This window comes from Neofelis nebulosa, chromosome 2, assembly GCF_028018385.1.
Source record: "Neofelis nebulosa isolate mNeoNeb1 chromosome 2, mNeoNeb1.pri, whole genome shotgun sequence".
Taxonomy (NCBI): Eukaryota; Metazoa; Chordata; class Mammalia; order Carnivora; family Felidae; genus Neofelis; species Neofelis nebulosa.
Genome location: NC_080783.1, coordinates 130,240,607 through 130,252,945, shown reverse-complemented (window position 1 = coordinate 130,252,945; position 12,339 = coordinate 130,240,607). Strand labels below are relative to the sequence as shown.

Sequence of the window (12,339 nt, the reverse complement as noted above, 5' to 3'; positions counted from 1 at the left end):
ATTATATTACTGGTCCACTTTGTTATACTTACCATCTGTGAATTCATTATACCTCTCTTTAGAAAAGCTAAGGGTTCCTAAAAATTCCAGCTATAAAGTCAATTGTTAATAGTCAAATGTGTTCCTATTGACACATTACAGAAATGCATTTCCCTGGAAGAAAACAGATTAAATTAAAATGTCCACAGAAGAAAGAGAAAATATTTTTAAAATAACACTTGTAAAGGTTAGATCATTTTCTGAAATAAAAATAAATTACACCTCACACAAAATAAGAAGAAAAAAAATCTGTTCACAGCCATGCACTCATACTAAATAGAACTGAAGAAGTCACTTCTAAATATTACTGCAGAATCCTCTGCAAAGGGGACTGTGTTGGGAATTTTGAACTATTAAAATAAACCAGAACACCTATATATTTTTTTAATGGCCTCAATTTTGTTCTGTAGTTAAAAGATTTAAACTGATCTCAGGACATAAGTGAGGCAATTTCTAGCCAGAGGCAACAAAGGTCCTATAAATCTTTTCCAACAGCTCATAAATTGGCATGGCTACCATGGGTGTGGTTTCAGTTAAAAGCTAGAATGCTTTGAAAGCTCAGGTTTACAACTAGGTGAATGCTGTTTATGATGAGAAAACAAAACACACAATCCAGATTATTTTCCAGCAAGGTTGCTTCATGCCCCACCTGATTTATTATCAAATTCATATATTTGGAATCCTTTGGGCATGAGTACCCTTTACCCACAATAATAAGACCATTTACACCACAAACCTTTGGTAATTAAACTGAGGAAGGCATTGTTTAATGGGTGGAAAAATAATTATACTAAAATAATGATAAACAAACCTCATGATGTTGAATAGAAAACAACTGTATGCTCTCTGCAGACAAATAATTGGTCTCAAAGGAGGATACTTGTTCACCAAGTCTTTAAATTCATTCTTCTATTATAAAATAGTACAGATGAAGGATGAAGAAAAGTATTTTCCCAAAAGAGGAGGGTACCAAAATTGTCTAGTTTATGAACTTCCTTCACCCCCTTAGAAAATGCTAATTTTGGGGGTGCCTGGGTGGTTCAGTCGGTTGAGCATCTGACTTCAGCTCAGGTCATGATCTCGCAGTTCATGGGTTCGAGCGTCGCATCAGGCTCTGTGCGGACAGTTCAGAGCCTGGAGCCTGCTTTGGATTCTGTGTCTCCCTCTCTCTCTGCCCCTCCCCTGCTCATGCTGTCTCTAACTCTCAAGAATAAACAAACATTAAAAAAATTAAAAAAACAAAAAAAACAAAAAAATAAAATGCTAATTTTTAAATGCTAGCTTGTTGGATGATTTTCTTTCCACATTTGGGAAGAAGGGGAGGGTGTTGGATATACTGGCATTAACCAGGGAGCCTGAAGCTGTTCAGCAAGTAAATACCCAGCTCGATGGCTGGTTCTTGAGTTCAGTACTGGTGGTTATTCATCACGTGAGCCTATCCCAGGAAGCACTGTCAGGTAAATGATTTACACAGTAGACTGGCGCCTCCTGGTCACTCATCACATACCAAACTGCCAGGAACAAAGGCCAACAATCCGTCTAACCTTCTACACCAATTCCCATATACTTTCATAATCACTTAACTGAAGTTATGATTACAGACAAGTAATCAAAAACACACCTGGATCCACCTGTCTCGGGTTTCTTCGTAGTCCATTGGTCCGTTTCTATGCAGAAAAGTGAAACAAAGCAAAACAAAGATTTTGCATTAGTAAAATTGTATTAATATGTGATACTTTGGAAGGCCAATAAATGTTTCACTTTTTCCATTTAAAAGTATGACTGAATTTGAGCGAAACGTGCTTCTACCATGTTTGTAATTTAACATTTTTGTTTCTCTAATAAGTCTTTCACTTGAACATCTATAATTGATGCTGCTGATATAACACCACAGAAAATAAAGATCTTTTCATTTGCCATCTCCGGGTATTATGGCACAAAAAAAATTTTTTTGAAAGTCATAATGAACACAGGAATTATTAGAACAAAGCCCAAGTAGCTATTCTTGGTTGGAAAATGCTCCCAGCAAAGACATGTGATGTCTAAAACTCTAACTCAGCTATTTCTGAGGCCTGACAGGCCAGAGACTAGAGAAGATATACAACCTCAAAACCAAGATCTGAAGCTCTGACTTTAACAAACATTTAACTGAGAATGGTGTTTTGAATATGGTCACTTGCATCTCAATACTTTAAGAAATAAAACAGGCATGCAGCTTGTGAAACATGAAAGTTAATTTTTAGCATAGAAAAGAAAGCCATATGAAAAATTGTGCATTACAAAAATTATAAATAAGATGCAAAACAAATTTTAAATGTTTGAAAATGCGTGGTTATATGTTCCATTTCACAAATAATTAAATTCATTCCCACCTAATAAGTAATCTCACTAATTAATAGGGACTTATCACTTTTTATTATACAACTGGATGAAATGCTGAGTCTGTAACAACCACAAAATTTAGATTTTTACAAAAGCAATTTTCTCTCTGTGTTGGGGTTTTTGCCTGTGTTTGGAGGAGACTTGGGTTCATTCAGAGCACACTTGGCTTTGCTAAGCACATATTAACCATGGATTTTTCTTAGGGTTCCTCTTGCTGTTTTCATTCACAAGTTAAATGGGTGAAATAGGTTCTTACAGCCTTCCTGTCTCAAAGCTCATTGAGCAGACTTTCAGGATTCTCAAGGTGGGAGAAAACTGAAAAATTTTTACAATTTTTTTTTTTTAAATTTTTGAGACAGAGAGAGACAGAGCATGAACGGGTGAGGGGCAGAGAGAGAGGGAGACACAGAATCCGAAGCAGGCTCCAGGCTCTGAGCCATCAGCCCAGAGCCCGACGCGGGGCTTGAACTCACGGACCGCGAGATCGTGACCTGAGCTGAAGTCGGACGCTCAACCGACTGAGCCACCCAGGCGCCCCTACAATTTTTGTTTTTAACCAAACTACTTTCAAAATGGATTTGAAAAAGCCCAATATGATCATTAAAATCAGCGGTGAACCTGTGTTGAGCAAGATGGGTAACTGTACTGGAAAAACTAGTATAAAGAAAACTGTTATAAGTGAGAAGAAAATGTCTCTCTGGGCTCTTGGTAGACAAGGCACAAAAAGGAGAAGCATGAGAATCCAAGATTCATAGCTGATAATTTGGAAGAAAGCTGCTTTCAATGAAAATATCTGTTCTCCCTGAAATGTTGTAACATTTTGCAGAGCTCTCTCTATAAAGGACAATGACCACAACTGACAATATTTTCAACAGGAAAATATATAATGATGGATATCATGTTGCTACTTACTTCCTACATATCCCTTCACCTTCTTAATGTACAGTAGAAGCTGTCTTTCTGTGCTCTTATACCCTATACAATCAAAATGCTGGAGGCAAGAAAGGAATAAAACCTTAGGGCCTTATTCCTGGAATCCCCAAACTAGTACCATTTAAAAATCATAGACTTAAAATGTGGAAAAGAGCACTTGGGTTTAAGACCAATGCTATACTACCTGAAGTGAGGACTGAAATAGAGAATAATTTGCAACAACACAGATGGACCTAGATGGTATAATACTAAATGACATAAGTCAGAGAAAGATAAATACCATATGATTTCATTCACATGGGCAATTTAAAAACAAAAATGAACAAAGCAAAAAAGAGAAAATGAACATACAGATTGTTAAGTACAGAGAACAAACTGGTGATTCCCAGAGCGGTGGTGGAGGTGGCTGAAATAAAGGGGATGAAGAGTACATTTATGTGGTGAACACTGAGTAATGAACAGGACTATGAATCGTTGCACTGTGCACCTGAAACTGATATAACACTGTATGAAAAAAACAATAGAGAAGGGAGCCTGGGTGGCTCAGTCAGTTAAGCATCTAACTCTTAACTTCAGCTCAGGTCATGCGCTGACAGTGTGGAGCCTGCTTGGGATTCTCTGTCTCCCTCTCTTTCTGTCTCTTCCCCTGCTCGTGTGCACATTGTATCCAAAAGAGAGAGAGTGAGAGAGAGAGACTGAACATGGTATAATTATTAAGAATATGGATTCTAGGGGCACCTGGGTGGCTTAGTCGGTTAAGCGGCCGACTTCACCTCAGGTCATGACCTCGCAGTCCATGAGTTCAAGCCCCGCGTCACGCTCTCTGCTGACAGCTCAGGCCTGGAGCCTGCTTCAGATTTGGTGTCTCCCTCTCTCTGCCCCTCCTCTGCTCACACTCTGTCTCTCTCAAAAATAAATAAATATTTTAAAAAATTAAAAAAAAAAAAAAAGAATATGGATTCTAGAATCAGACTGCCTGAGTTCCAATTCAGACCTTGTCACTTGGCACCTGCTGTTTGACTGTGAGCATCTCTGTGCCTCAGTTTTCTCACCTATAAAATGGGGATAATAATAGCACCTACTTCACAGCATTTGTAGTGAGAATTAAATGAGTCCTGTGAAATGCCTGGAACACTTCTGGCCACACAGTTAAGTGACAACTTTACTGTTGTTGTTAATAATGATAATAACAATAATAATATCATCATCATCATTACTATTAACTTCATGGTATTTTGACTGTTTACATGCACACAAATTACAAACTGTTTTTCTAAAGTTATTGCCCTACTGCTTATGTTTTAGGTTTTTCCTCCTGAAAAATCAGTGACCCTGAAAACAAATTTTTCTATAGGAAGAATGAGTGTAATTATGATTTGTTGTATTGAAAAAAATTTTTTTTCAGCTACTTATACCAAATGCCTTTGGAGATTTATTTTACTTTAAAAGCACCCAGGGGCTCCTGGGTGGCTCAGCTGGTTAAGCATCAGACTTCAGCTCGGTTGTGATCTCAGGGTTTGTGGGTTTGAGCCCCACGTCGGGCTCTGTGTTGACAGCTCAGAGCCTGGAGCCTGCTTTGGATTCTGTGTCCTCCTCTCTCTCTGCCCCTTCCCAGCTCATGCTCTGTCTCTCTCTCCAAAATAAACAAACATTAAAAAAAAAATTTAAACAAAGCATCTAAAAACTATTTTACATTGTAAAAAAATTTGTAAATATTTAGCAGACCATAAACAATTTTAAAATGCTAGTTTCAATTGTCATTCTGTCATATTCCATCCCACCTACTCCCCTCCCCCACCTATATTCTCAAAAGCTTGGACAGAGCTTTAGTCCCTAGCAGGGAGACGAGAGAAAACAGGAGTGCACACCTAGAGGCAATCCCTGGGAGCTGTCAAATGCAGCCCCATGAGATCAGGAGAAATGGTCTTTAGAACTTTCTCAATCTTCTTTGATCAAACTAGAAGGGGCAGGGGAGGGGACAACCAACCAACCTAATTTTAGAAGCATTTGAGTTATTTCTTGCTTCATTACCCATTACCTTGTCTTTCTCTAAAAGAAATACTTTTATCATCCAAGAATCTCTTCTTGCCTCTTGGGATAAACTTAATTCTCTGTTGATTTTACCAACAAAATAAGCAAAAGGTTCATTTGCTATGGAACTGGCTTTGGTTCCTCAGTTTTAAAGGTAAAAAAAAAAACAAACCAAATTAAGGAATGGATTTAGAGTCCATATGTGTTAAATAGATAGGTAATAATAATCTTACTTCCCACAGCTGAAGGCAGCTTCTGAAGGCCCACTCCAGAATAGAACATGGGATGAACATGAAGGGGGCTCATGAAGGCCTACAGATCCTGTAGCTATTAAAAACTGACCTACCTTAAGAATAAAGTGTAAAATTAAAAATTACAAAGTCACAATCATAGCTACTGAAAGGGGAACAGAATAGGACTACAAACTGGTATATGGAGAGAAAGAACTTCAAGAGTGGGGAAACTACAGATGACAGAGCTTACAAAAGGGTTTTATTATTTACTACTAGGAAGACTCCTGAACATCATACAAGCATCTGCCTCAGAGAATTAAACCACCCTCCACACAGTCTTGGTGGAAAAGCATAAAGTGAAAGATGCTTCTTAACGTTTTTTTGCTACATTTCTCCTTAAACCAAGTTAAGGTTTCCAAATAGATTGGGTAACATAAGAGCTTACTATAATTATGCTTCCAAAATAAAGATGAGCAGAATCACACATTAAATAAAAATTGCACTTATTGTATTCAATACTTAAGCAAGTCGCAAAACAACTGATGCTGCATTAAAAAAAAGTCAACGTGAGAATTAATTCATTTCATAATAGGCTTCCGTGTAATTTTTTAAAAGGATAAAATGCTTGGAGAGAATTATTTAGTATCATGTGAAAATTATTAACTACTTCTTATTAGCACACTTTCTGTAAATACACCCACTTCACATTACTTAAATAAAATCAAGTGAAATCATCTTCTTTGGAAAAAATAATAATACATATAGCTAATAGGGTAAATGTAAAGTAATACTTCGTTCAAGTTCAGAGTTCTGTCTCAATAATCTAAGGAAGTGTGAGAATAAGAGAAAGCAGGCCACTTTCCAAAATCTTCATTGGCAGCACCCTTATAGTCCTGATGAAAAATCTGACCTGACAACTAAACACTAAAAGAAATTTCACGTTAATTAATTTTAGCCCTAGAAAAGCCTGCATAAACTATTTTTATGATATTCCTTGATCTAGATTCTAGACGAAAATTCTTAACTGAAACACTGAAGAAGTGCATATGAGCATCCCCATAGCACATTCTTGATACCCTATATGTGCAAATTATGCACTTATGCAAAAGAGAAGCAGAAATAATTGCCTATTTAATCTTACTGTGCTTTTCATTATTTTCACAATATAAATGCCAGCCTATTAAAAACTATTATACCACCCTTAATGATACATAATTATTACATTAAAATAATTTTGTATAGAACGTTTTTTTTGTCATTCTTTTACTCTGAAATTCTCAAATTACTGTACTTTTGATTCACATAACTAATCACATACATTTTATATTTTAATTTTCTCCATGATATTATTTTTGGGAGGTCAGATGAGAAATCTGCTACTTTTGGTTAAAGGCCAAGGCAACGGTGGAATCTGTCATATTTCTCATTCTTTCATATTTTTTTTAAATACCTTTATTCTGAGAGGTGACAGGGATCACACAGTTCTAAGCCATTAGACCTTAAACTGTGTTAAGCTGAAAGAAAATGCTATCAGATCTTGCTTTTGATCAATAAGACATGATACAAATCATGTTTGTGCTCAAATAGACAACTACTAGAAACATGAAACCACATTCTGAGATGAACACTGTTAGAACTTTTCAGGACTAGCAAATGTTGGGCAGCCATGCAATGTTTCATGACAGGGACACATCTACCAACTCCCTGGGGTGAGGGCTACCTTCGCTCTGTACTAGTAGGATCAAAGATATTTATTCCAAAGAAATGAATATAGTTGCATTAACTTTTACAAACCTCAGGGTTTTGTGGAATTCTGCAGGAAACTAGGGAAAAGTATCCCGATATTAGGGCCACACGTTGTTAGAGTATTTGAAATTTACCTGAATAAGTACCTAAGTATGATGTTCCATATCACACACATTCTTAAATATTCACATTTTCCCTCTACCTAAGATCTCCAGACAGTGACTGAAAATTCCTCTGATTTAACCTGTGCATTTAATTCATAAGCACTTGATTTCTCTAGCTCTGTTTCTATCCATTTTAAGATGCACATTTAGCATTCTAAAAGCTCAAAGCCTGCTTAAGTTAACAAACAACCTGAAATGCAAAAGTTATATAAAAAATTTTTAAATGTTAATCTTACCTCCGGTGGTTTGAGCGTCCCTTGTTCTGAAACAAATGTAAAAATTGGCATTGTCAGTGTAAAGTTATTTTGTTTAGTTAGCAACCTTAGCTTGTTCTCTGCAGCTTGGTAAAACACTGCTGCTTTGTTTCCCTAACTAATACTTGTAATATATTTCCAGGGTCCCTCAGGCTGGGCTAGTAATTGTTTTGCAACCCAGGTTCTCTTGCCTTATTGGCTTGTCAGGAAAGTGACTCACAGTTCTAAATGACTTCTAGGTTATGCTTAACTTTTTCAATTGTTGATTAAGCAATGTCAATCCAACCACATAAAGCTCCTTGAAACAGAGGCTTGCACTAAATTTACATGCATGAGAAAAAGCTAGGTGGGAACCTTTCAACACACCTAGTTTTAAGTCTAAACGCACTAAGTTACAAAGGTATTTCATTGAGTATAACAACTGTGAATTTAACACTGTACAGTATTGCATATGAATTTTTTTTCATTAAGTGGCTGTAACTCATTTTTTTTAATTTTTGGGGGGAAAGACAGTTTAATTTAAAGATGGAAATAAAAAACTGACAGGATTCGACTCCAATGCTAATTTTTCCCTTTCATCTTTAGTTTCCTCGTCTGTAAGCAGAAACAACAATCTACTCATTACATTTTAGTTCTTGAAAATGACTAACAGTTGTAAAGGACCCGGAGATCTGCAGGTGAGTACAGTGGCAGAAGGGTGAAGGGTTGTTCTGAAAGTAAAGGCAACATACTGCACGTGGACACCTGCTGGATATTTATGCTTCCTTTCTCCAAGAGCACCTACACACGTTATTGCTTTTCCAGGCTGTGATGGCAAACACCTTGACATTTTGAGTCTATGCCTGACTGCTCCCATCCAAAATGATCTTCTAAAGAGGGATCTGAGAAAAAGAAGAAACTGAGGGAAACAGCAGAAAAGAAAGGACAGGCCTAAATGAGAGCTTTGTAAGCTGTTTCAGTAAGACCATACAAGACGTCCCACAACCCGAGTTCAAGGGGAAAATTCCAACCTGAACACCTGACTAGCTGCCACAGATTGCTTTACACAGGAAGCTGCCTGGGGCATGGAACAGACGGTTGTTTTGTTTTGTTTTATAAAAGAGTACTTCTGATTAATGCAAATGGAAGACTCATGACCAAAGTCACCTTTCCATAGAAAAGTTACGTGTGCACTCCTCTGTCAATTTCAAGCCCCACGCCACCAGTTTTCACAAATGACTGCCTTCTATGAAGGCATCTTTGCCAGGTTTGAAGTTGGCCTTTACAAAGGAGTATTCCTGGACAGAAAGCTATTTCACTTATTTTCCTCATTTAGAAATAAGCAATGTTTCAGAAGATAGACTGCCTAAGAGGTTTGTGGAAAGGGTCTCTATAGGTACCATTTGGCTGGATGCTGTGTCAAGACTAAGAACCCAGGTTAGGTGAACTTAGGTTCCTAACAGCAGGTGTGACACCTGTTTTGCTGGTTTGACCAGAAAGACTTATATTCCAGAATAGCCCTAAACTACTTTTTTTTTCTCCTACTGGTGCGTTAGAGAAAGAGCCTGAACTGAGAATCATAAACTGCAAGAAGCACCAAATGGGAGAGGAGTTTAAGTTTTCCATCTAAGGAGACTGAGAAAGGCTGGCTATTTCCAGATGTCCTCCAAAACGGAAAAACCTCAGATCTTTTGGGTTCAGTGTTCATAAGTGAATATGCAACTTAATTTCAATTCAAAATTACCATTTTTTTCCTGACTATTTGCATATAAGTATTTTTATGTCCTGGTGAGTAGGTCTTTTACAGCATGTTTTAAATGTATTCTATTTTTGTATAAAACCTGTGATCGCTGATGTGACAGTAAGCAAGATACTATGGTCCACAAGGGTCATCTGGCTGCTCCTCAGAAAGGGGAAAAGATGGCATCCAAGGTGGTCATCTAACTATGCAGACACTTGTGCTTCTTTACCCAGAAACTAAGATCTAGGAATAGAAGACTCTCACTGACAGGCTCTTCATATTTTGTTATGTAGTGTGTAAGTTCAATGTGGCCAGCTCCCTGCATGAGTAAGCACCTATTACAGGACTCAAGAGAGTGAGAGGTCCCAGCAAGGCACACAGGTGACTGGTACAAAGCCAGAAGCAATCCAGACTCGGCTGACCACCTTACCCAATCTCCCTCTTTCATTTACGCACTTCCTGTTGGCTCCTGCTTTCTCTCTTTGATGTCTCATCAGCTTTCCTCGTAATTCTGATTAAATGTACTAAGAACTGCTCTACACAAAGCCTCTTCATTATAATCCAAGTAGGAAAAATGGAAAAGAGGCTTTGTGCTGGATGTAACTCCAACTCTAAGGACCTGAGTTCTTATTTAGGGCTTACCTTTTCCTTGCCACCACTTCCTGTCCTCATGGCTACCATATCTACCCTCTATACCCTGTCACCCAGGAAAGAGGCCCACTTCCTCCATAGAGTTGGTATGGAGAAGTTCACATTTTGATCTGCTCACACTGGGTCTAGCAGAGTGGCTCTTAAAAGTCTCAGCTTTTATTTACTTCTGTGTCATAGTAGGTTTCTGTAAATCTTCTAAGAATAGTGCAAAACCCAAAGGTCTTGAAATAATTCTTAGAACCTGTTTTAAGTTCAACAATGCTTATCTTATTACTTTTGTACTTACCCTAGTGGCCACAGCATTGAACTATTTGCCTCCTTTATAAACAAAATCTAAATTCTGATAACCATACTAATGCAACAGCTTGTTAACTTATACTAAAATACAGTGATGAGAGAGGAAGACCCAACTGCCAAAATTGCTTCATACATTTTCAAAGTAAAGGCTCATTCTGGCTAGAAAAATAGAATAAGGGCCTCTTTCAATGAAATATTCTATGGAAAGGTTGCTTTAATTTTGAAGTCTCCAACACATCTTCAATCTCCTCTTGATATGTACCCAAAACTACTATGGCAGGTACTTGGGTCCCTAAAAAACACTTTGTGTGTCACAGTTCTGCATCAAGATCAAGATAATAAGGGCTGATGACCATCAAATCTATTTTAGCTGAATTCTGACCAAACAGAAAGGTTGCTGCTTGAGATCTGATGAAAAAGTCTTTCTTTCTGTCCTCTCTTTTTTCTCCTGGGAACTTCCTTAGGAGTGTAATTCAATTCTTCAAGTTTCCCAAAGTTTTTAATCCTCAACTTGTCTTTACCCCGCAGCCTATTCTCAGACTGCTATTGATCAAACTATAAAATGTTCTTACCCTTTCAAGAGCCTTTCTAGATGGTGACTCACAGGCCCTCAAGGGGTTTATACCTTGCATTCTTTCATCAAGTCCCGACTGGTTTAATGTAATTCAGAGAAGGGGTGTTACTGAGGTGCTTGGAGGCTTTGCAGAACTCCATCTTCAATGCCAGCACAGGGTTCAATGTGCATATTTGTGTAAAAGAATTGTTTTCCACCGAGGCTTTAGATTCACTTAATACAATTCATTTGTTTAAACAAAAAATTCAGTCCTATTATATTTGTTTTTCCAATACAAGTGGCTCTCAAAGCATACAATATTACACAATTTGCTCTCTTATCTGAAGTTCTATTTGTTAAGACTAAACAAATCAATGTCCAGTAAGACGGTTGGTCTCAAAAGAGGCCACAGAAAAGTAATAACCAGAATAGCTTTTGAAGGCGCGTTGTCATCATGGCTAACATGCTATTTTTGTCAAACATTAAAACTAAAAGACAGTTGAACTGATAAAATTTTGAAGTTAAACAAATGTTAAGTTCACCACTCAGATCTATAGCAATATTAGGAAGAAAAAAGTTTAAATACTTGGAAAGAGATTTTGATTTCAAGTCTTTTCAAGAGCTCTAACAGACCACATGATATTTTCCAGTTTACTTTAATAATCATTAGTGTATCACTAAACTCACCCAAATAGTTAAGTGGAAGGAATAATAACCAACCATCAGAATAAAATTTTCTTGGTAAATTAAAAAAAGAGGGCTAATTTATGGGAAAGGCTTTAAGTCATATGAAGTAGAACCAAAGTCATTTTTTGGTAATGAAATCAATGACCAAGTCTCAGTTCATGTAAAAGCAATCTGATAAAATGCCTAGTGGCACAAGGTTGAAATAAAACTATGTTCTAAGAGCTTACCTCTTATGATAAAATACTGCACTATTATTAATAAAAAAGGCATTTCAGATGGCTTTTGGGGTGGGGGTTCTAGGTAACAATCCTGCAGGTTTAAACCATTAGGGTACCAAGGCAACTTCCTTCCAATTAGGAATGGCTATAGCAGCAGCAGGAGCAGGAGCTGGCCTAGATAAAAGAACGATTAAACAGAGAAGCAAATGGGGACCTGCTTTGGTTAAATATTAGAGCAGCTGAGGCTTGCATTCCCACTAAAGGAAAAGATGCATTAAACCAAAGTTTCTGCTCCAGCAATATTTGCCTTCCAGTGCGACTTTCTTTGTTTAAACTGAGAGGCTGCAAAGCAAGCTATATTGATCAAAGTCAGAGTAAGAAGGGTTTAGCAGGGGAAAAACACAAGTGCTCCCAAAAGGTCGCAGTTTGAA

General features: G+C 37.4%; 1 protein-coding gene across 2 annotated transcripts in view; it reads right to left on the bottom strand.

Moving 5' to 3' along the window:
- VAV3 (vav guanine nucleotide exchange factor 3) overlaps positions 1 to 12,339 on the bottom strand; it is a 362,499-nt gene that overhangs the window by 104,276 nt on the left and 245,884 nt on the right. For both annotated transcript variants that reach the window (XM_058716351.1, XM_058716352.1), the window contains exons 18-19: positions 7,765 to 7,790; positions 1,661 to 1,706 (exon numbers count right to left, since the gene is read on the bottom strand). In XM_058716351.1, coding sequence (XP_058572334.1) covers positions 1,661 to 1,706; positions 7,765 to 7,790 — 72 coding nt within the window. The remainder of the gene's footprint in view (positions 1 to 1,660; positions 1,707 to 7,764; positions 7,791 to 12,339) is intronic.